The 22,040-nt window shown below is 42.5% G+C and overlaps 1 protein-coding gene across 1 annotated transcript in view; it reads left to right on the plus strand.

Moving 5' to 3' along the window:
- The first annotated feature begins 7,588 nt into the window (after positions 1-7,588).
- usp43b (ubiquitin specific peptidase 43b) overlaps positions 7,589-22,040 on the plus strand; it is a 100,687-nt gene continuing 86,235 nt past the window's right edge. Inside the window, exons 1-2 of the mRNA XM_083780080.1 lie at positions 7,589-8,531; positions 16,406-16,555. Coding sequence (XP_083636206.1) covers positions 7,875-8,531; positions 16,406-16,555 — 807 coding nt within the window. The 5' untranslated portion in view covers positions 7,589-7,874. The remainder of the gene's footprint in view (positions 8,532-16,405; positions 16,556-22,040) is intronic.

The following is a 22,040-nucleotide window of genomic DNA, read 5'->3' on the forward strand; positions in this document are numbered from 1 at the left end:
TTCTCTATGATCATAAACACTTCTGACGATGTAAAACTACGCTGCTCCAGCAGAAAAATGGCTATGTCGTCTTCTTCGGGGATTTACATATATTCTGTTGGAGTTGGTATCCGCGTCGCATTATCGCCACCCTTTGGTGTATATCTGCGTTACAGAGCAAACATACAACGCACAAGCAGCTGAAGTCCCATCGATCTGGCTGAACTCGCCAGTTAAATTGTTTTGATTATTGTTAGAAGATAAACATGGCATTGGCAGATATGATTTTTTTTTTGCAATATAGGCCTATCAACTATTATGGAAAATAACACATTGTATCTGTGTCCGAGAAATCACTGTCATTGTTACCCATTACAAAACACCTCTCAAGGAGGTGTCATTTCCAAATCACATGACCTGCTCCACAAGAGTCCACATGATGTCTTAACTCCTGAAGAACAGACTGGGAAGACTCGTTCTTTCATAATTATTTAACACTAGAGCCGTGCCCGTTGGGCACTGGCCTACTTGGAAATGCATGCCCCACCACAGTTACGTCCCTTTTATGCCAATATATGGAGTTCTATATCAGGCATGCCCAACATATGGAGTCTATGCAATGTCAGAACATCATTGTGAATTGTGATGTCAGAACAGGCCAGTTCAATATATGGAGATCTAGGGGTGATCAGGTGTGGGCCCTGTCCTGCAGAGCCTCTAGAGTGGTGCCCATTGGGCTCTGACCTACTTGGAATGATGCAAGTTGCAAATGCATGCCCCTGTCCTTTTTATGCACATGGAGTTCTTTGTCAGGCATGCCCAAATATGGAGTTTGTGGCAGTTCTGGACAACCGTGGGTCAGACCGACTCGACACCGGGCACTGCACCCCCTGGGGGTGTGGAACGCGAGTATAGAATCGATTCGAATTTGTTCTCGAGTTATGTGGATTTCAGACGTACACACACACACACACACACACACACACACACACACACACACACACACACACACACACACACACACACACACAGTCACAGATTTGGTGCATTTATAGTTAGATGAAGTAGTGTGTGAGTCAAGTGTGGATTTATCACATGTCAACAGTATTACTACAATATTGTAATAAATAAAGAGACATGCCTCTAGTAGAATGAGCCCTCAGACCCTCTGGGGCCTGTACTCCTCTCTTGGTGTATGCCAACTGTATGGCTTCCACAATCCATTGCGAAATTCTTACCTTTGTCATGCAGTTTCAATGCCCTAACCGGGCAGAGGCAATTCAGCCTCCTGTCAAGGAGAACGGAGGCGGATGGAACACCGCTAGGTCAACCGGAGGACACACATATTCTTAGGCACAAAAGCCAGGTTCGACCTAATTGACACACTGGAGTTGTTCCCACTAAATCTCATGCAGTACAGGCTGACTGAGAGTGAATGCATGTCACTAGCACGCTTTGCTGTTGTCAGGGCAACCAATAGAGCGGTCTTAAGCCAGAGAAACTTCAGGTCCACCTTCTCCAGTGACTCAAAGGGATCCTGCGATAGGGCATCCAGTACCCATATCAGATCCCACAATGGGACCAGAGACCTGGAAACCGGACAGGCACGCTTGACGCCTCTCTTGAACTGGCGAACCAGCAGGTGATCTCCCACTGTCTTGCCATTTATGCCGACGTTGTATGCAGAAATGGCTGCCAAGTTGACCTTAACGGAAGAGAGGCCTCTATCCTCTATCCATGCTGTACCGTTGTCTATAGTCGACATGGCCCTGCACTCATCATAGCGACGATATTCGGGGACAGGTCCTCGGCATTCAGGTTCGACCCCTCACGGGCCAGACCCAGAGGTCCAGGTCCTGTAGATGTGGGTGGAAGATCTTGCGCCCTGCCTGCCTGAACAGGTCCCTCCATAGGGGGAGCCGCCAAGTCTCCACAGGGAGAAGAGGAGTCGACAGTTCTTGTTCTCCTCGGGCGTCCCAAACCTGTCCCAAACCTCTGCATGTAAGGACCAGCTGTGATAATGGAGTGCACCCCTTCCCCTGTGTTAAAGAGGTGCACTTATAACCCAGTGTCCATATTCTGGTGGGCTCATTAGCCAAAAATAGCAGATCTACAAGCTCACAATGCGACACATTGTGAGCTTGTAGATCGGCTACTGTTGGAGATCTGGTGTAGACGGGAAAAGTGGTCAAAGTACAGTTGTAACTCAAACTCAAGTCCAGTTACAGAGGTTTAAGTGGTTAAAAACCGTCAGTGTTATGTCAATTACAATTGTCACCAGTAGGTGGAGACACAGAACTATCAACAAAATATCACTGTGGATGTGAAGCCTTTTTCTCATCCATCACAAAAGCAAGAATTAAGCACATATACTCTGTTCTTCTGTTTTGTATTGGTTGTTGCCATGGATAATGCTACCTTTTTCTTCTTTTTTTTTCTTCAACATGCTATGGTAATAACATCCAAGTGTGGCATGCAGAGAAAGCTCCAGAGAAATGTTTTGGATCACTTTGATCCAATAACACAATGTGCAAAGCTGTTTCTGTAGACTGGAATTTATTATGTGTTCCTTTATAAAAACCATCAACCTCACACTCTTGCAAAGCTATTCTGTGTACAATCCTTTCTGCACTGCTCTCAAAACATTTAATTTTCTGACTCCCACTGTTCATTTACTACGACTGACCCCATGTTACATCCCTTTGGAGTTAATACGCTTGTAATTACAACTTCCTCTTCGTGCATATTGTGCTACATACTGTATATATTATTGCTGCATTTGTTTGCAGCCTGGCATGGTGGAAGAAAAACATATATACAGTAGGAGTTCACTCCTGAGATGGGGCCAGCTAATGCTGACTGCGCACAACACCCACGTTTACAGACACATGAGAGAACAGTACATTGGGGCAGTGGTGGCAATTTAAGCCCACCTGGACAGATTACAGTCATATGTCATATACACAAAAACATCTAATATTAGACACATCAATGCAGGTTTACTATTATGCATACCATACAATTATTAGACAGATGGCTACATCAATGTGTGAGTGTTTGGAAACCAAGTTTGTTCCTATCCGTTACCTGACTGTGCCCTGCATGTGTCTATGTTTAGCTCCATACTCTAGGCTGATTACTATCTACTGATCTAGTTGCAGTGATAGGAAAAAAAAATAGGACATTATCAGAAATAGAACAGTTGCCTGGACTCCACACTACAGTCTCTGGAGGGACTTGTGGAGTGCTGTGTCGGTTTGGTTTCCTCGTGTCTGTTCTCTGTCTAGGTTGCCTGTCTGGGAGATCCTGCACTGGAATTTACAAAGGGCGCATAAGGCCCCCTGACAAAATGTCAGACGCACTACAATCAAGAGCAGTGACAAGGATTGTTTTAACGCCAACTCTGACAAGGGACCTCTGCTGTAAGCCAGGTTTCTCTCGCCCACTCAAGCCCTTCTGTTTCCTTTCCGCCCAAGCTGCCTCTGCCACACTGAAATGGCTAAATCAATTTAAGGTTTGAAAAAGACTAGACAACAATGAAAATGTATAAACTTTGATCATAAACAATCATCCTTGGTACTTGGCATCTTATTTAGTTGGGCTGTAAAGTATATACATGAAGCTGTATTGATTTCCTGTCAAGGCATTTAATTCCTTTTCCTTGTGTGTCCGTGTATAGGCGTTTAGCGAGGAATCATTATCAGCTGGTACTGTTCACCACACGGATGCCGGGCGGTGTAGAAGTATCTGCTGTCCCCCCTGACAAACACTGAGTCAACATCATAGGACAGTCAGAAAGAGATTTAAACCTCACCACTAATCACTGTTAGTTTACTTAGTTACAAATGAAAAACTCAAGGTTTCTCATTATCGCATGCTACCCCGGCTTTGCATGTTGATGGGACATTATGATCTCTGACACCAAGGAGTGCGTGCACACGCGCATGCATATGTATGTGTGTCACCCACCATGTCCACCATGCCTCAGTCTGGTCATATTTTGTAATGTTATGTTATGCAGTACTTTGCGTTGTAGTAGTCTCATGTGAGGAAGAATTTGTTCCTGGAGCTGCAGACAGCACAGTCATGACTCCAGCGACCAGATGGTCTCTGTTGCTCACTAAATCTTGGAAGATGACAATCCCTTCGTACAGAAGAGCCTCACTGGCAACTTACAGTCCCATTTATAGACATAACTTTACTTACATCACCAGCAGGCCAGGAACACACACGCACAGTGCAGGGGTGGCAGCTATGATGCTGTAATTCTCTGAACAGTATTACTCTCAAAACAATGCACCATCCTTGGTCTTCATTCTGTCATGAAGTACGTAACATCAAAAAACTATGCAGTATCTAGGCATAGGAAATAGGACTTTCTGCTGGGTCTTTACTATGCATTGTCTATGTGCTTCCTTTTTCACACTGAGTGGAGAGATCAATTGCACAGGATATGAAATCTACATGCATCCTCTCTGTCTGTGCTGTGTCGGTAATTGACTTTGCAACTTGTGAGAGAGAAATAGAAAGGCACCTGCATTTGTGAAGGGAAGTGTGGTATTGCTGCTCTAAAAATAACTTCAAATAACAGTTGCAATGGAGGCCAAAGCTGGAAGGAGATAGCTACAGTACCAACCCCAGAGATGATTATTGCTTATTCACACTCTCTGAAACATGTATTTACAGTACTGACTGCAACAGTAGCTGGAAGCTGACAGCAGCAGCTCAGATTAGCATAGGACTCGTTGGGGAAAGCAGTCCATTGCAAAAAAATATATTTGTTTGCATATAGTAGCATTGTAAATCTGCAGAAAGTGTTATCATGCATGTCAAAACTGTCCATTTTCAGGAAATTTAAAACATTATCTGGAGTCCTGGACCCAATATACGTAGTTAATACTTTTCATCTGTTAAATGAGGTTATATAAAGTAATTTATTTTACTGTATTATTATTATTATATTACAGTTTTTGCTACTTGTCAGTGCACTGTCATATACAATGAAGCATAAAATAGGGCTTAAATGGTTAAAGCAAGTGGGCATTATTTATCAAAAACAACCCATAGAAATATTAAATATAGAGATACAAGGTTTCTGCCCGGCAGCAATGATTCAAAATGTATTTGCATTGACAAGAAAGCCTATTGGCCATTGCCTGCAACCGCCTGCATAATCCTGGTCTAGGAAATAATGAGCTTTTGTGTTTGGGGTGCTGATGGATGGATTTTTACACATTGTTGTTGTCGGCAGTTTAATGAGTGTTCTTTATAACTATGGTTATTTTACAATGTTGTAAAACATGTTTATCGCACATGAAGCCATGTAATGGTTCGTTCTCTCTTACTGTATGTGTTTGTTTGAGACAGGCTGTTTACTGATAAATCTATGATGACTGCTACATATTAGAACTACAAGTTTCTCTCTGTGTCCACTCCATAGATGACAAGGCCATCACATTCTGTAGCGGAGACGGAGGAGACCATTTGTAAGTGATAATGCCTTTACTAAACTATTCTCTGTGCAATTCTCGTTGTTAATTTAACTCTGAGAGTGTACGAATTTAACCAAATTTACCCAGGCCATAAGTTCAATTTATTTATTTACAGCATATAGGTCTCAGTCTATAATAATGTTTATCTCTCATATCACTCACCAAGCCATTTTTAGTGGGAATGCCAAAAAGATTTCAATGGCAGATACACACACAATGAATGAGCTTGTCTCTCATCATAGGCAGGGATGACAGTGTGGTGAAAGTGTCAGGGTACAATGAGGCAATGTGGCATCATGTAGGGATTGGCATCTTCATTTGGCAAAGTTGGTGCCTAGATGTACAATAGTGGTACCACGTACCAGCCACTCTCCAGTCACCAGTTTATCGCTGGAATACACCCTAATGTCAGTTCTGTGGTCAAAGGGACATTTGAGTCAGCCTCTCCAGTCTCCACACACTCACAACAAATAGAATAAGAAGAGAGAATAAGAGATATACAAGTCAGAATGTGATGTCATGTGGCAGCCAAGTCTGAGGTTCTCCTTACTTCCCAAAAGACGGATGCCAGGATTGAAGTGAATAAAATCAAGTTATTATTTTGTACGAACTGTATATTTTGGATGAACTCCAATCAGACAAGGCCTCACAGCCCCCTGGGATCTTTGGTGTGGCCCCAGGCCCCAGGTTGAGAAACACTGACGTAGATGTACAGTAGTACTAGTACCAGCCACTCTACACAGCTGGAATACACCCTGGCCTACACTGTCAGTTCTGGGGTCGAACCAGGGACTGATCAACCTCCCTCTACTTCAAGAGCATTTCCGCCTGCAGATCCTTGGCTCAGACCCATTTTCAAGGCAGCCACAGTAAGGAGTGGAGGAGTTTAATCACTACCACGATAAATCAGTAGTTTTCAGCACTAAGCATCCAAAATGTGAGTGGTCTGGGTGATTTAACACTTTTTTTTTGTCTTGTGAAAAGATAAGCTGTGCCTCTCTCCAATATACGTCATGGTCTAGAAATGATAGTAATAACCCAGGTCATTATTGACTAGCTCATGATAAATGTCCTCCAGGGTTTAAGTAATGCATTTTACCTTGACCATTTGGGCTACAAAATGTGTTTTCCATACTCTTTATAATATTTTGTTATTTAATTAATAGGTTACTCCAGGCCCGGCGCCAGGATGAAATGACAGAGGGGGCAATCGGGGGCAAGTATTGGACATGAAGACAATGCGCCACATTTTCATATCTATAGAGGGCAGAGGCGCACAATTTCGTTGGCTTCCTTCGGAAATGTACCATTGTTTTGTCTGTAACTATTTGATCTAAGGGGGCAAAGAGGTTGATTTAGGGGGGCAAAAACCCCCTTTGCCCCCCTGTGGCGCCGGGCCTGGGTTACTCTGTGTTCAATCAGCTCATTTCTAACAATATAAGATTAGGAGTGAAGGAACACAGCATGCACAGGGCAACCTGTATTGCCAATTTACTGGAAAACCATTTTATGTGGAATATGAATTGGATCCAAATTTGCAGACTTATTAGGCTATTTGTGATCACATATAACTATAATGAATCTGAATACTGAACATTGACCACTGAAGGCCTAACATTGTTGTACTTAACTAAACTAATAGTGAAAATAACCAATTTCATCTCATCAAAATAGGCACACTGTCTAGGTAGCTATATCAGAGGCGGCAGCAGCTGTTCAACATTACATTACATTACAGATAATTGATATTGTTATTTCCAACCAGTGTGTAATCATTGTATCTCAGCAGCATGTTAAATTTAGCCTGGAAGTTATTCTATAAGTGTTGTGTCATGACTCATGCCATGTTGAACAGCAGCACACAAGATGATTTTTGGTATATAGCCTTGAACTAAAGTTGCACCATGCCTGCCAGAAACAAAAGTAGCCTGTTAGTACTAGAATGTTGAACAAACAGATATACCGTAATCCAATAGCTTCGGCAGCTATGTGAAGGGGTGTGCTGGAGAGTGGGAGGGGGCAGTCAGTCAATCCCAAGCCTTCCAGGAGCCAAAGAAACGATGGGCAGCGCGCTGCAAGTGGAAGGCGCTGCGTGTCATCATCCTCCTGGGTGGGTGGCATCATGACGAGATGTAGCTGGTGGTGGTGACATTGGCAGTGAGTGGACTGGAGTGATGATGGTGATAATGAAAGCCTTCAGCAAGTGTCGGAATGTATTAGCAACGTTTTAGCGCCTTACTGGATGGAACAGTGTGTTGTTGTGCCTTGGCTTCGAGGATGGTGGCACCTCCGTGCGCTTTTCTCTCTGCTGCCCGGGCAGGAGACATGGTGATAAATATGTGACACGTGGGATTCGGAAATTGGAATATCATAATATCAAACGCATTTCTCAAGGGGATAGTCATGGAGAAGCAGCTGAGATTCAGAGATGAAACGCCGACGTCTAAGGAGGCGAAGGAGCGCAAAGAAAAAAAAACGAAACCCGGGAAGCTTTTCCGAAAGAAGTCGCTCAAGTCCGTCGGTAGTTTCATGAACAAGATCATTAAAAGTTTAGGCACTTTAGCCCACTTCGGAGACGCTGACGCGCGTGACGCAGAGGACGACGACGGGGGCTTTCGGGACGGTGCGCCTTGTACGCTCAGCGCCAACTCAGGAATTATCATCAAAGACGACGCGCTGATGGTTCCAGCCGGGGACCACCACCACCACCATCTCGCGGTCAAAAAGCCCTCGACCGCGATGTCCTCTCGCACCTCGGCGAGGGAAAAGTTGTCGTGGTGCTACGGGGACAACATCCCAGGCGTGCTAGGTCTGAAGAACCACGGGAACACCTGTTTCATGAACGCCGTGGTCCAGTGCCTGAGCCACACCGACCTGCTGGCGGAGTATCTGGCTCTGGAGCGCTACAAGCTGGACTGGAGTCAGATGAGGAGGAACGGTGTGGTGAAAAGTGACGAGACGCAGCCTGCCAAGAAGGGAGAGGTGACCGAGCAGCTGGCGTCCCTGGTCAGGGCACTGTGGACACTGGAGTACACCCCGCAGCTGTCCGTGGAGTTCAAGGTACGGTTTAACTTTTACTTTACACTCTCCTCCTGAGTCCAGTCAGTGGTGGAAAAAGTAGCCCACTCAAATGTTTCACTTATAATAACTAAGTAAAAGTGTCAATACTCACTGCCATGCAGTGCAGTAGGCCGACAAGTCTTGTAACTGTTATAAGTAGCCTAATAGTCGGGGGGCATCCTTTTGTCCGACAACTCATAGGCCCGACGGGGCAATGCTCCGAGGTGCGCTGCGGGTCGGGAGAGGGTTGCGGTTAGGTTTAGGTGTCTGCCCCGGGGGAGGTTAGGGTTAGGGTGAGGGAGGAGGTAGGTTGTCGTTCGGACCAATGATCCGTTGGATGAAAGTACTCGGTATTCCAAATTTACTAAAAAGTATTGGCATCAAAATGTAGGCCCTACTTAAAGTAGGCCTAACTCTGGTCCATAGCTCTAATGCTTAGGCCTAACTCTGGTCCATAGCTCTAATGCCTTTGCAAAATCATTAGAGCTATGGACCAGAGGTAAAGTAGGCCTATACTAAAGTAACTACAGTTTTAAAATAATTGTTGTGGAGTAAAGTACAATATTTGCCTCTGAGATCTAGTGGAGTAGAAGTAAAAGTAATGAAAATGGAAAATAATCCAGTAAAGTAAAAAGTCCTCAAATTTGTACTCGAGTACATGTACTAGTTACTTTCCACCACTGCCTGCCTGGGTCTCATTAACCTCAGCATAGATTTAATTAATAAAATGCAGCCCATATATATAGCATTGTATGAAAATAAATTAGTTGGATCATGTAAACTGGCAGAAGAGGTGGTGGAGGTGGAGATGAGTGTTGTGTTACCACCTGAAGCAGGTGCAGGCAATAATTGCATCAATGCTTGATTGCACCTGGCATTTATCTCTCTTGATAAAAGCCATTGCACAAATAATAGTGAGATGAAAACCTGCATGAATGTACACAAACTACACATTCAAAGACGAAGCCGATGTATGATGTTTACTGTACTGTAATGACATAATAACAAACTTATGTCCACAAGGTTTTAGAAAGCCTACTATAGTCAAATATGAATCCAGGTTGCATTCTGCACATGACCATCAAGTGAATAGAATAGTCTGCATTCAGTTTGGAAAGGGGTGTCACAGGTCTTGCATTATTTGCCATTACTGACAGCAAACCAAAACCTTCCTACTGGTAATTACAAGCACAGCACAGTCTGTCAGATTATAATGATGTTGCTGTGTCTGTCTGGTGCAGACAGTGTCACAGTGTCTGAGGGCATAGGGTTACCAGGTGTCTGGCTGAAGTGCTGCGCGGGCACTTTCTTCCCTGCAAGGCTCTTTGTTCTAAAGCACTGTCAAACCTTGGAAATAAACAATGGCTCCAGTGTGCTTTACACTTTACAGAATGCCAGACAACCTTATTAACTAAACCAGCGTGTGTAATACAGTTGTATATACGGTACATTGATTGCCTGTCTGACCGCTATCAGGCCTTCTCATTTCAAAGTGCCAACTATTTAGTGAGAAGCACATGGACTCGCAGTGAACGCCGCCATGCTGTACTGTGCATTGCATTGGTCCTCTGGATAGAATACAGGGATTTGGATTTGGTCAGTGGAACGCTCTCCGCTTCCAAATCCGACCTCTCCGTGGATCAGGAGGCTGTGACACCAACCTATCAGGAGACCCTCAGGCTCTCCCACTCAAAAAAAAGACCAGCACACTTTATCTGCCTGCAGCACTTTGTTCCGGATTTCTCTGAGCATGGCAAGATGAATATAATATAGAGCAAGAGAAAAAAAAAGAAACAGCCACAATGGATTTATTCTTGGAAATGCTAATTAGGCTGAAAGGAGGGGGTGTGTGTTTTGCTATAGGCAAGGCACACCCTGACCCCCTGCAGTAAGAATTCAAAGGCGCTACAATGGCTCTCCTCCTCCTCACATTTGGAAGTAAAAAGGTGGAATTTTAGCTGCACAAAGTGAACTAAGTGTGGTTGATTGTCTATGCAGATTGGGTTACAGTTATGTTCAGTGGCAGCCATTGTTGCAACGCTTGTTAAACAGGTCTGGTCTCAGGTGAAAATCTATCTTATTCTTAACCTTACTTTTCCGCTTTATTTTTTTCCTCCCTTGCTCTTTGACCCCATGTTCAATGTGGAAAGTGCACCAGCTCCCCAGCCTGTACAATTAGTTCCCTATTGATCTCTTATAGGAGCCTGATATTAGAGGATTTGAGGACCATTAATAGTCAGAGGGAAGAACGTAGAAACATCTAGTATAGATTTTGAGATGAGGCTAAAAGAAAAAAACACCCAAAGCCTCCTGCTGTCATGTGATGGGGACATTTCCTGTGTTATAGAAAGGGATTTTAGCTTCTTGGCTGCGGTTCTTAGTGACCATAGGAGGTCCTGAGTTCACAGTGGCTCTGGTCTCTGCCGTCTAAAATTGCCTGTTAAGTAATACCACAGCTGCCTGGAGGGACACATGATAATCAGATAGCACTGCAGCGCTGTGTCTGAAAGACTTGCATTAACTCTCAGCTGTAGGAGCAAGTCAATGCAAGTGATTTAAAAAAAAAAAAAAGAATTCCAAAATACAGATTCATATTTGTTCTCTCCAGAAAATGTTGTTGCTTTTGTTTGTGTAACTTGATTACCAATTAGCACTTGGCACATCTCTGCAAGCCATGAATTCACTAAACATGACTCCCTTATTACTCTATGAATGTGAAGACTGAGGAGCTCTTATAAAAAGTTAACAGAATTAAAGGGATTATTTTGTTGACAATCAGACATTCAGCTGGAAATAGACTGCAGTGCTGCTCTTCTTTGAACGCAATTACACTGCACTACAGTTTATACAGTACAATACACAGGCCTCTGTATAGGCACAGAGTGCGGAATGTGGAGATAGTCTCCGTTGATCAAAAGAAAAAGTTCACACCAAAGTACGTGCATCAGCAGCAGGCTCTCTGTCCTCACAGGTCAGCCTGGCTGCGGACTCCCAGGCTAGGGGGAAAAAAACAACAAAGCAGTTTCTGCAAGATGACTGGCACATTGCCACATTCCAGTAGCACCTGGCTCACAGGACAAAGGGAGTTTAGGGAAATGGGGGTGGGTGCATGGCTCCATACATTTATATTAAAGGTTACGTGCCACCCTGTGACTTTGCAATGTTCTACTTGTTCACTGTGGCTTAACATTGGCCACACTGCAGCTGAAGGACTCCGCTTAGTATTATGAGTGCAGATGTGTGCTTTTGATCCGGACAGTTGGTTCTGATGATGTATTCCCCCCCCTCTCCCCGTCACGTTGGTGTGTTTGCACAGGGGGCCCCATACAGGGACGCAGCCTTGAGAGCCAAGAGTTACCCAACAGCCAAGAGCCAATGTATTGGTTCCCTTAACATGAGAGGCCTTAGAAAAGAGTGGGCCAGGGCAGAGAGGGTAGAGAGGCCTGCACAGGACTGTATACAGGAATGTAAGTCCTCTCTTCTGTATGTTGGCCTACTATCTGGGAAGTGCAGTCATTTTAATGATTGGCATGTTTTGGTCAGAAGTCAGGACCTCATTTTGCAGTGACACTATCGCTCAGGTATGTGTCAATATTTGCTGCCTTCATGCTGATGGCTTAATGAATATCCATGTTGCTGGTTTCATGAATTTGAACAACTTTCAACCTGGCATCCGTATTTTGTGTTGTAGGCAGAAATGTTCAAGTGTATATAAATATCAGGGCATAAGTGTTTAAAGATATCAACGGGAGAAGGGCCTCATAATGCAGACGGATTGAAACAATGTTCATTGTTATTGTTATTATTGTATTGTTATTGTCTTCTGAAGGATGTGCTTCACCTTGATACTAACATGATTGAATCATGCCTCATTACACTCAAACCAGTCTGAGAACCCATTGTCAAAAAATAAGGAAAACAAGGAAAAACATCACCCTCTTTTTGAGTCAACAGTTTAGACTACACTCAAACCAATGCCAGTCCTTGGCCATCACAGTTGTTTTTTAATACTACTGCACCAGATGAAGGGCTCCATTTTCGTTAATTATAATACTAAGACAATTGCCACCTTAGAGGGACTTGTGGTAATTACTGTTATTACTTTGCTGTAATAACTATTTACACAACAGCATGCTGTTATGAGTGTGCCCCATAGTTTTGATGGTTAATCTGACAATGGCACTTGGCCCTGAATATTTCAAATTGAACATTTAACGCAGAGTTCATGATTTTTCATAATTGGAAGGAATTGAGTAATTGATGGCATTTTGTTGCAGCAGTGTATTGTGCATTAAACTGCTTTGCCAGTTGTCCACCATAAAATGCAAGGCTATTAAGAACGTAAAGTAGACTTTCATTCATCCTGTGGGGGGAAATTCACTTTCAGCTTCACACAGCTGATTGCTGCTCAAATTGTCATGATTGCTCGAGGGTGTGCTGTCAGGGGTTAAGTGTCATGCTCAGGGACACTTCAACATAGATTCTTGGCGGACCTGTGACCTTCTGATTACCAGGCGGCCTCTCACCAAGCTACTGTTGTCCGACTTGCCTCGACTTCATTGTCCATCCGGCTTGGTCAGGCATTCCAACAAACACAATTTGCTGCATTTGTGGGAGGGAAGCCAGATGGGCAGGCTGTTCTTTGTGACTGCGCTAGCGAATTCCCACAGGTTGGTCAGAGCTCCTGTCAGCACGGTTGTTGAACTATGGTATAGGTTGGTATAGGTTGTTCCTCCACACACGCTAAGTCCTCCCAATGAAGCGCCTCATTGGCAGGTGAAAAGAAGCGGTAGGCCATTCCATGTGTATCAAAGGAGGCATGTAGTAACTTCATACCAGCCCTACAAAGAAAGCTCCAGACCCACAGGAATGCACCCAGGGTGCCGGCCCGATTCCGGCGTGCCGCCCCGCGTCCGAAACGTTTGAGAAATGACAGTTACCGTGTGGTGGTCCCTCTACTTACTGTACTGTCACTGTACTGTACTGGCAGTCTGGCACACCTGAAATTATCATATATACAGTTAATATGTGCGTGTGTGTTTGTGTGCGGGTTAGGTTGCGCACAGGTGGTGAAAAACAACCATGCTGTTTTCGTGCTCCAGCCAGCCAGGCACCCAGCCAGGCACACACACACATATCTCCGTGCACACACACACACACACACACACACACACACACACACACACACACACACACACACACACACACACACACACACACATATCTCCGTAAGGGAGTGGTTGCACCACTCAAAAATATATAGTTATTAATAACATATAACCTATAGTTAGTGAAAACAAACTCACTACTGACACATGGAGGTTCAGATATAGTACCAGTATTCAAGATATTTAGTGTGACCTCAGATTTATGCAAAATTAATGTTCAGTAAGCAGCCAACATTAGTGGACAACAACATTTTTGTCTTTGAGATGCATAAGGTGCAGGAAACGTTTCAGCTTTGTTGTAGCTACTTTTACTTTAAACTTTAAGACATCAGGAGAGATCATCAGTATTTTAAAACCCTTATTATCCTGCCAGAACTGTACTACACAGTAAAATCCTCTGAGTTAGAATTTAGACCATTTGTAACTCTGAGACAAATGGAACCAACCAGAACTGTTAAAGGTCCGTTTGGTTCCATTTATACACTCTATACGCACTCAGTTAGTTTCTCAGTGCCTCCCCTCTCTGTATGTTGTAACCACGGCTTCATTCTTCCTAGTCTACCCAATATAACATTATTCAGATAATTCCACAGAACAGCCATATTGTTATGATGTCGTAGCCATTATGACAGACAACACATGACAGTGTGTGTAGGGGGGTGATATTAGTGCATTTTGAAGCAATGATCTGCTGATCTCTCTCCCCCTCCCTCTGTCTTCTCTCTCTGTCTCTCTCTCCTCCCCCTCTCTCTCTCATAATTTCTCATTACTGCCTCTGCTCTTCCAGGCTGCCAGCTGTGGTTCACGCGGTTAATTCCTGCCTAATTGAGTCGTGTGCCATTCACAAGACTGAACGCCGCACATTGCGTTTTGTGTGGGCTGAGGCAGCCTACTTTCTGAGTGGACTGACGGCTTAGATGTCAAAAGAAAAGCTCTCTAGATGTGAGTGCGTTGAGAGGAAAGGGATATGGATTGTTTTTAAGTAGGATAAGACTTGGCGTAGGCCTATTGTTTGCAGTTTGAAACAAATCTATTCCCATCGTTTAGCTGAGATGACTTTGCATCAGCGTGGGTCGACTGGCTTAGTTAGTGCAGATTTGCAATTCTATAATTCTTCTGATCAGCGTTCTGTGGCGAGAGAGAAATTAGGCTTGATAAGTGATTGATAAGTGTGCATGCCCACCGTTTTCTCAGTATTTAGAGAGGAACTGCTGCACTTCAGGTTTCTGTTGATAGGGGTCCATTCAGTAGCTTGAATTATAACAACAAAACACTCCCTGGTTGTCCACATGTTGTAAATACAGGTACAATACAAGCACTGCTTGTGATGTGAAAGATAATTGTGTAAACAGTATAGCTAAGAGCAGCAAAGCAATGTTGTTCAGCTACCCCAGCTGCTGAATTCCAACAAGAAGTGTATTAATTACATTCGGTTTTAAGTTGGAAGCAAAAAAAAAAAGAATTGGGATTATATATGGTTAGCCTAAAGTTATTCATTTTTTTAAGTCTCTGCCCGTGCTATGTGCCACTGAAATTAGCATATACTGTATACTGTATGTAGCCCAGAAATTGTCAACAGTACGTTACTGGATTAAAATCTCTATCCATGCATCCTTGTGTAACCGGATTGAGCTCTGCGTTGTGTTTAGACGGACAAGAGGACTCGGGATCGCTCTTTAGCCTTTGGCATATTTATTTCTGCACAGAAACAGAAAGACACACAGAATGCAGCAGGCATTAGTACAGCACACCTCTGCAACACCACACCAACTCTCTCAGAGCTGGCTACTAGCAAGAGAGCGTCAGCTAACAATGACTTACAGAGTTACACAAAACATACACAATTACAAATACATTTTGAAATTAAATACACCATCGGCTAAACAGTATTTTCTATAAAAGTAAATAAAACAATAAAACATACTTAATACAACATACAATAAATAATTGGAGCAACAAAAACATACCTGCACAGAAACAGAAAGACACACAGAATGCAGCAGGCATTAGTACAGCACACCTCTGCAACACCACACCAACTGCAATGAAGGACAATTGACAAATTGGCAATCAGCTGCCATGCTGCAGTCACTGATGTGTGTGTGTGTGTGTGTGTGTCTGTGTGTGTAAGAGTGCAGAGTCCTCACAAGAGCTGTTAAACAGAACTTCACCAAACAGTACATTAAAACACTTTAACCTTTGCAAAACAAACATATAGTAACATACAGAACTGAATTAGAACATAATTTTACCGTTTGCACTGGTTAAATGCACTTAAAACAACTTTAATGCAAACATCTACTAAGAGCAGAAAACCAACCCACCTCTCTCAGAGCTGGCTACTAGCAAGAGAGAGAGGAGGAAGCAAACGCAGGTGAATGACGTCACAGCAGGAAGGAGTGAGGACTTCAAAATAAAACATTACATAGCTCCCAAAATGATAAATTGCACAAAACATTACAAAATAAAAGTGTCAATAAATAATATGGCATGTGAGGGATCTTTGGTGGAATGCATCCACTTGTATATCTTATATACCTGCTACATTTGCATCCTATGCACTCACTCACTCACTCACTCACTCACTCACTCACAGGGTGCATTTTTACATGACTACACCATGCTCTTAAAACTATAGCTAGTAAATGCAGTATATGATGCCAAGCTATTTCACTTTACATAAGTTTACTTTCTCTTCCTACCTAGACTATAGTGTCCAAGTATGGTTCCCAGTTCCGTGGCAACTCCCAACACGATGCACTGGAGTTTCTCCTCTGGCTACTGGACCGAGTCCACGAGGATGTCAACCTGTCTTCCTGCAGCAACAACAACAACAAGATCAAAGCCCCGGGGAAGGTAAGGCTCCACCAGGTCCATGTCTGCTCAGCCCAGTACTGGAAAAAGTACTCCATTGTTTTACTTAAGTAAAAGTATCAATACTCCAATGTAGAACTACTCTTTTACAAGTAAATGTCCGGAATTCAAAATGTACTTGAGTAAAAGTACAACAGTATTGGCATTAAAATGTACTTAAACTACCAAAAGTAAAAGGTACGCACAATGCAGAATGTTTCTTTTGAAAATAGCCTCACAATGCGTTGTGAGCTTGTAAGCCGGAACATGTATAGGGCTGAAGTGGTTACTGTATGTTTTCTAATAATAAATAAAGTAACTAGTAACTAAAGTAAAAGCATTGGAAATTGGAAATACTCAAATAAAGTACAAATACCTTAAAATTGTACTTAAATACAGTACTTAGTTACTTTCCACCATTGCTGCTCAGCCTGTGTAGGAAGGGGTTAATAACATGGCCATTCTTCCATTTCCGGTGCAAGGCCAGTCAGGCCAGTGTGCCATATCTGTTGACGGCTACCAAAGTAAGTGGAACTTACACAGATAGCAGCGGATATCTTTTATATCTGCAGTTATGTAGGGCTTAGGCTACCAACACAAATCAACAATTAGCTCTCAATAGATGTGGCAGACCCTTGCAATGGAGCAGGAAGAATGGCCTTGCAAAGATTATATATTAATCCAGATATTCAGTCACCGTTGAAGGTCTATTGTCATATTGTATAGTAATTCTCACATTCACTGTTGATAAACGGTACATATATTATATGTACTTTCTATACAGTACATGTATTCATTCAATGTATGAATTAGTATCTACAGTGTATTATATTATACACATTGTGCGACTGCACAAAATATTAATTATTGCATTCACTGGCGATATATGCAATATGCATAGTGATAGATTCATTTAATTCACTGTGCTATATAAATGCACCATTTACCATACATATTGACAACTCTCATTCAGAGATCCAGTGCAGCCAACTAGGGCCACTTATCTGTATGTCATTTTATTCTATCTTTTGTTTTCCCCTTATCCGTCTTATTTTGGTTCTTGACTCTTAAGGTCTTTACACACTGCGGGTGAATTTACCACGCGAATATTTCCCTTTAAAAAACAACAACCCATGAAGTCAATGCAAGCTTCCACATCAGCAACGGATTTCCACGGAGCGAAAATGCGGCTGTTATTTTTCCGCTCTGGCTCTGCTGTCGAATTTTGCAGACATTCGCTGGCGAATGCTACACCTCTGACCAATCAAAATGCAGCCCATAGTTTTGGTCTAAGCGGCTTACCATACAGTAGTAGTGAACGTACCTGCCGTGATTGTGAACAGAGACCGGGCAGCAGCTCTGCTAGGTCGGGACCTAGAAGAGCTTTTTTTTGTGTTGTTTATTTGCGTCGCATCACTAATTCGCCAGTGTGTAATGACCCTCTAAGACCCGCATTAATTTCTACTTGCAAAAAATTGACTTCAACTTTACTACTACTTTGTACTACTAGGACTAAGACTAAAAAATATGTTAAAAAAAAAGGGGAAAAAAAGTTTGATGAAAGATTTATAATAATTATATAATATAATAAATTAATGATTTACATTTGGGGGATATCTTTCACAATATTGAATAAAACATGTTCTAGACATTCTAATGATCACAAAAAAACATATATTACAATTATTGTACCTACTTTGATTAGGGTAAAGTTCAAAAGTCTTAGGTTAAACTTTTTTCAAAATCCAGACATTTTTATTTGTGTGAATTTCAGCCTCTGTGGGGGGTATTTATATGCAAATATCATGACCAATGGCATTGAAATGGCATTGCAATGAACATCACTGATGACGTTTAGGTGAAAAAAGAACAGAAAAAAATAATAATAATTTTGTAATTAATTAAAATAAAATTGTTGCTAAAAAGCAACGCTGGGTCTTAGAGGGTTAAGTCTTACCTGTTTTTGAAAGGTTCCAACAGCTCCAACGTAATTGTTCTGCTAACTCAAGGGTCTGCTAACTTCCACGGAGCGAAAATGCGGCTGTTATTTTTCCGCTCTGGCTCTGCTGTCGAATTTTGCAGACATTCGCTGGCAAATGCTACACCTCTGACCAATCAAAATGCAGCCCATAGTTTTGGTCTATAAGCGGCTTACCATACAGTAGTAGTGAACGTACCTGCCGTGATTGTGAACAGAGATATATATATATATATATATATATATATATATATACCAGACCTGACTTTTAGAACCAGTGATATAGGTTACAATACTTATCTCAATATTGTTCATTCTGATGTCTGGTTTGAGGCAGAGATTACAGCCGGCGATATCAGTTGATGCCAAGAACAAAGCTAACATGGGTTAGCTCTACAGTAGGTTTCCCATTTGTTCAGCACTGCAGTGTTTGTTCAACCAAAATCAGCATTGTTATCTGATACGTAGCTAGCGACTTTGCTCCGTGCATAACACAGCGCCTGGAGACGTAGAGAGAGAATTGTGATATTTCTCCATGGTCTGCCCAGAGTCAGGCCTGAAGGCCCACCAGATCCCCATATCCCCTGGATGGAACTTTGATCTGCTCTGCTGTGAGCCATTAGTGTAGGAGTTTCATGTATTATTAAAAATAAAAACCTTTGTACTTTTGATGTACACACCCCTCTTTCTTTCTGCCGGGTGATAAGATAACCAACGGCAAAATGTGCTACATTTCACTGTCGGAGTGAGTCACCACAAATAAATGTACACATCATCAGCATCCTGCATATCCTCAGGCGTTGCTCTCTCATGTGATTCATTCTGTTGCATCTTCTTCAGTGGTGCAGGATAATGCTCACACTCCCATCATGACTACTATATGACCATACGTGATGCAGTGCTTTAACACGTCTTGTTATCAAATTGGCGGACGTGGACAAACATGAGTAGTAACGTTTTGCTGTGTTCGCTCACATAAATTGGAGAGGAGTATGATGCATGTTTTCTGGAAGGAGTTAACAGCGCAGTGGACTATTAGACTGTCTGTATAGTGTAACATGGCCATAATTAGGCTTAAGGGCCAGTCTGCCTCTCTTCTCGCTAAAGTATAGCTTGGTCTTGTCCTCTTTTATTGAGGGTGACACCGTATCCTTCTGCTAAGAGGACTCTGATCAAATACACTATCAGTAGTACTGAGATGAATGAAAGGATGGATCGTTGAAATGTCTCTATTGCCAATACAAGAATTAATGTGTGACCCAGAATGGACAATTTGTTATTTGTACAATTTCGAGACTAACATAATTTGTGGAGTTGGAAGAGCAAGTTTGTACATGTCAGTGGGCATCTGTGTGAACCTGAGTGTACACAAGCCTCCCAAAAATCCTGGTGTTCTAACTTCTACCCCAGGGGTGGGCAAAATAATTGGTCATGTCGGGAACAAAGACAAAAAGATGACGTTTTTTCTGAAAACCGAAACCGCTAGAAATCTCGGTGTGTGGGGACTGGGGACATTTAATCTTGTGTTGGATTCTTCTTGTAAAATTAGATCAAGTAATGTAATCCTCTGTTCTCTATACAGATACATAGCATTGTGCCATCTGTACAATTACATTATGTACAAATTCTGTAATTTGTGTGTCAACAAGAATTACAAGATAGCTCAAAGGTGGATTTTCATCAAACTTGATCTGAAACTTGTGACGGACCATCTTATAAGACACACACGTGCTGGAGGGAATGGGACGTAAAAATAACTGTAAACCTGCTGTGTTTTATTTCCTCAATTCCTTTGTGAATAATAAACGTGTATCATTTTAAATTTGAGAAGGGCTGATTGCTTTGTGCTGTTGCACATGACGAATGAGCCTACATAATTCTAATGATTAAGTAATTAAGTAAGCCTTGCCGAGCCATGAGGCCTATAGGGCAGGAACCTATCTCCTGTTTCTGTAGCGTGAGGCAGCTTGAGGTACAAGTACACCCCCTGGACATGACGCTAGTATGTCGCAGGGACTTACCCCCAATCCAACCCTTGATGCTGAGTGCCCGGCCAGGGATCCACCCCCGACCTCCCAGTCTTAGGGTGCACACTCTAACCACAAGGCCACTGAGCTGGTGATTCTAGATTATCTGAATGATCTGAATGATCAGTTAAAGAGATTATTGGTTGGAAATGTCAATGGTCAAGGTCACATTCAAGGCTCAAAACTACACTCACATCTAAAAAGGAAATGGCATAATGTTGACAGTTGCACAGTGTTGGTGCAGACTGCAGATATGTACTCTACAGTGTTGGTGCAGAATGCAGATATGTACTCTACAGTGTTGGTGCAGAATGCAGATATGTACTCTACAGTGTTGGTGCAGAATGCAGATATGTACTCTACAGTGTTGGTGCAGACTGCAGATATGTACTCTACAGTGTTGGTGCAGACTGCAGATATGTACTCTACAGTGTTGGTGCAGAATGCAGATATGTACTCTACAGTGTTGGTGCAGAATGCAGATATGTACTCTACAGTGTTGGTGCAGACTGCAGATATGTACTCTACAGTGTTGGTGCAGACTGCAGATATGTACTCTAAACTCTACTGAGTGTAATCTTTGTTTGTTGTTTGTTAGCAAGACAACTCGAAGAAGTATTTGCAGAGGTTCATGAAACTTGAAGTGAATAATCAGTAGGCAGCCCCGAGGAAATGATCCTTTGGGTCAAAAAGGTCAATGATGGAGGTCAATGTGTGACTGTTAGAATACCTTGAGAACAGGTGGGTGGATTTTCATTAAACTGGGTCAGAATGATCACTGAACTGCACTGAAAGAGAGAAAGTGGTTATTGTGATCTTCATATACAGTAGTAATGAAAAAATCTGAGTAAAAGCGGCCATTTCTTTCCGGCACCCCAGAGCTCCTATTTTGAAGGAATCCCGGGAATTGTGTTAAAGGGACACTTCACCCCTTTTGCAACCAGATCTTATTTGAATGATGTTTGGGAGACAAGAAACACTTTCCTGGGGTTTTTATGTGGGTAATAGATAGATTATAGATAGATGTTTTTAGATATTTTTGTATTTCCAAACGGTTCATGATGTCATGGACACTGGGCTCACTTTTTACAGCCAAAACGTCTGTACAAAACAAACTTATGTCATGTGTGAGGTCATCAGTGTGAGCTTTTGTTTCCTCTCTGAAAGTGTTAACCTTCTAATGAGAAATGTAGAATATCAATTTCACTACATTGCCATACCAATTTGCTAATGCAAATGAGTCTGGAGCCTCAAACCCGTCATGCCTCTGGACGCAATTAGACATGAGCTCGCCATTTTCAATCAAGAAAAAATGGCAGCCTGGTCACAAGCTTTCTCATATTACAGCCAAAGTCTACACTAAAATATGTTTCTGAAAAGGTAGGCAGGAAATACCTAGGCAATGCAGTAACAGAATCCTGTTGTCTCTCTGTGGTGTCAGATGTGTTTCCATCATACAGTAGCTACGTCCTATAAGCATTAA

Source organism: Protomyctophum parallelum (assembly GCF_964188405.1).
Source record: "Protomyctophum parallelum genome assembly, chromosome: 13".
NCBI lineage: Eukaryota > Metazoa > Chordata > Actinopteri > Myctophiformes > Myctophidae > Protomyctophum > Protomyctophum parallelum.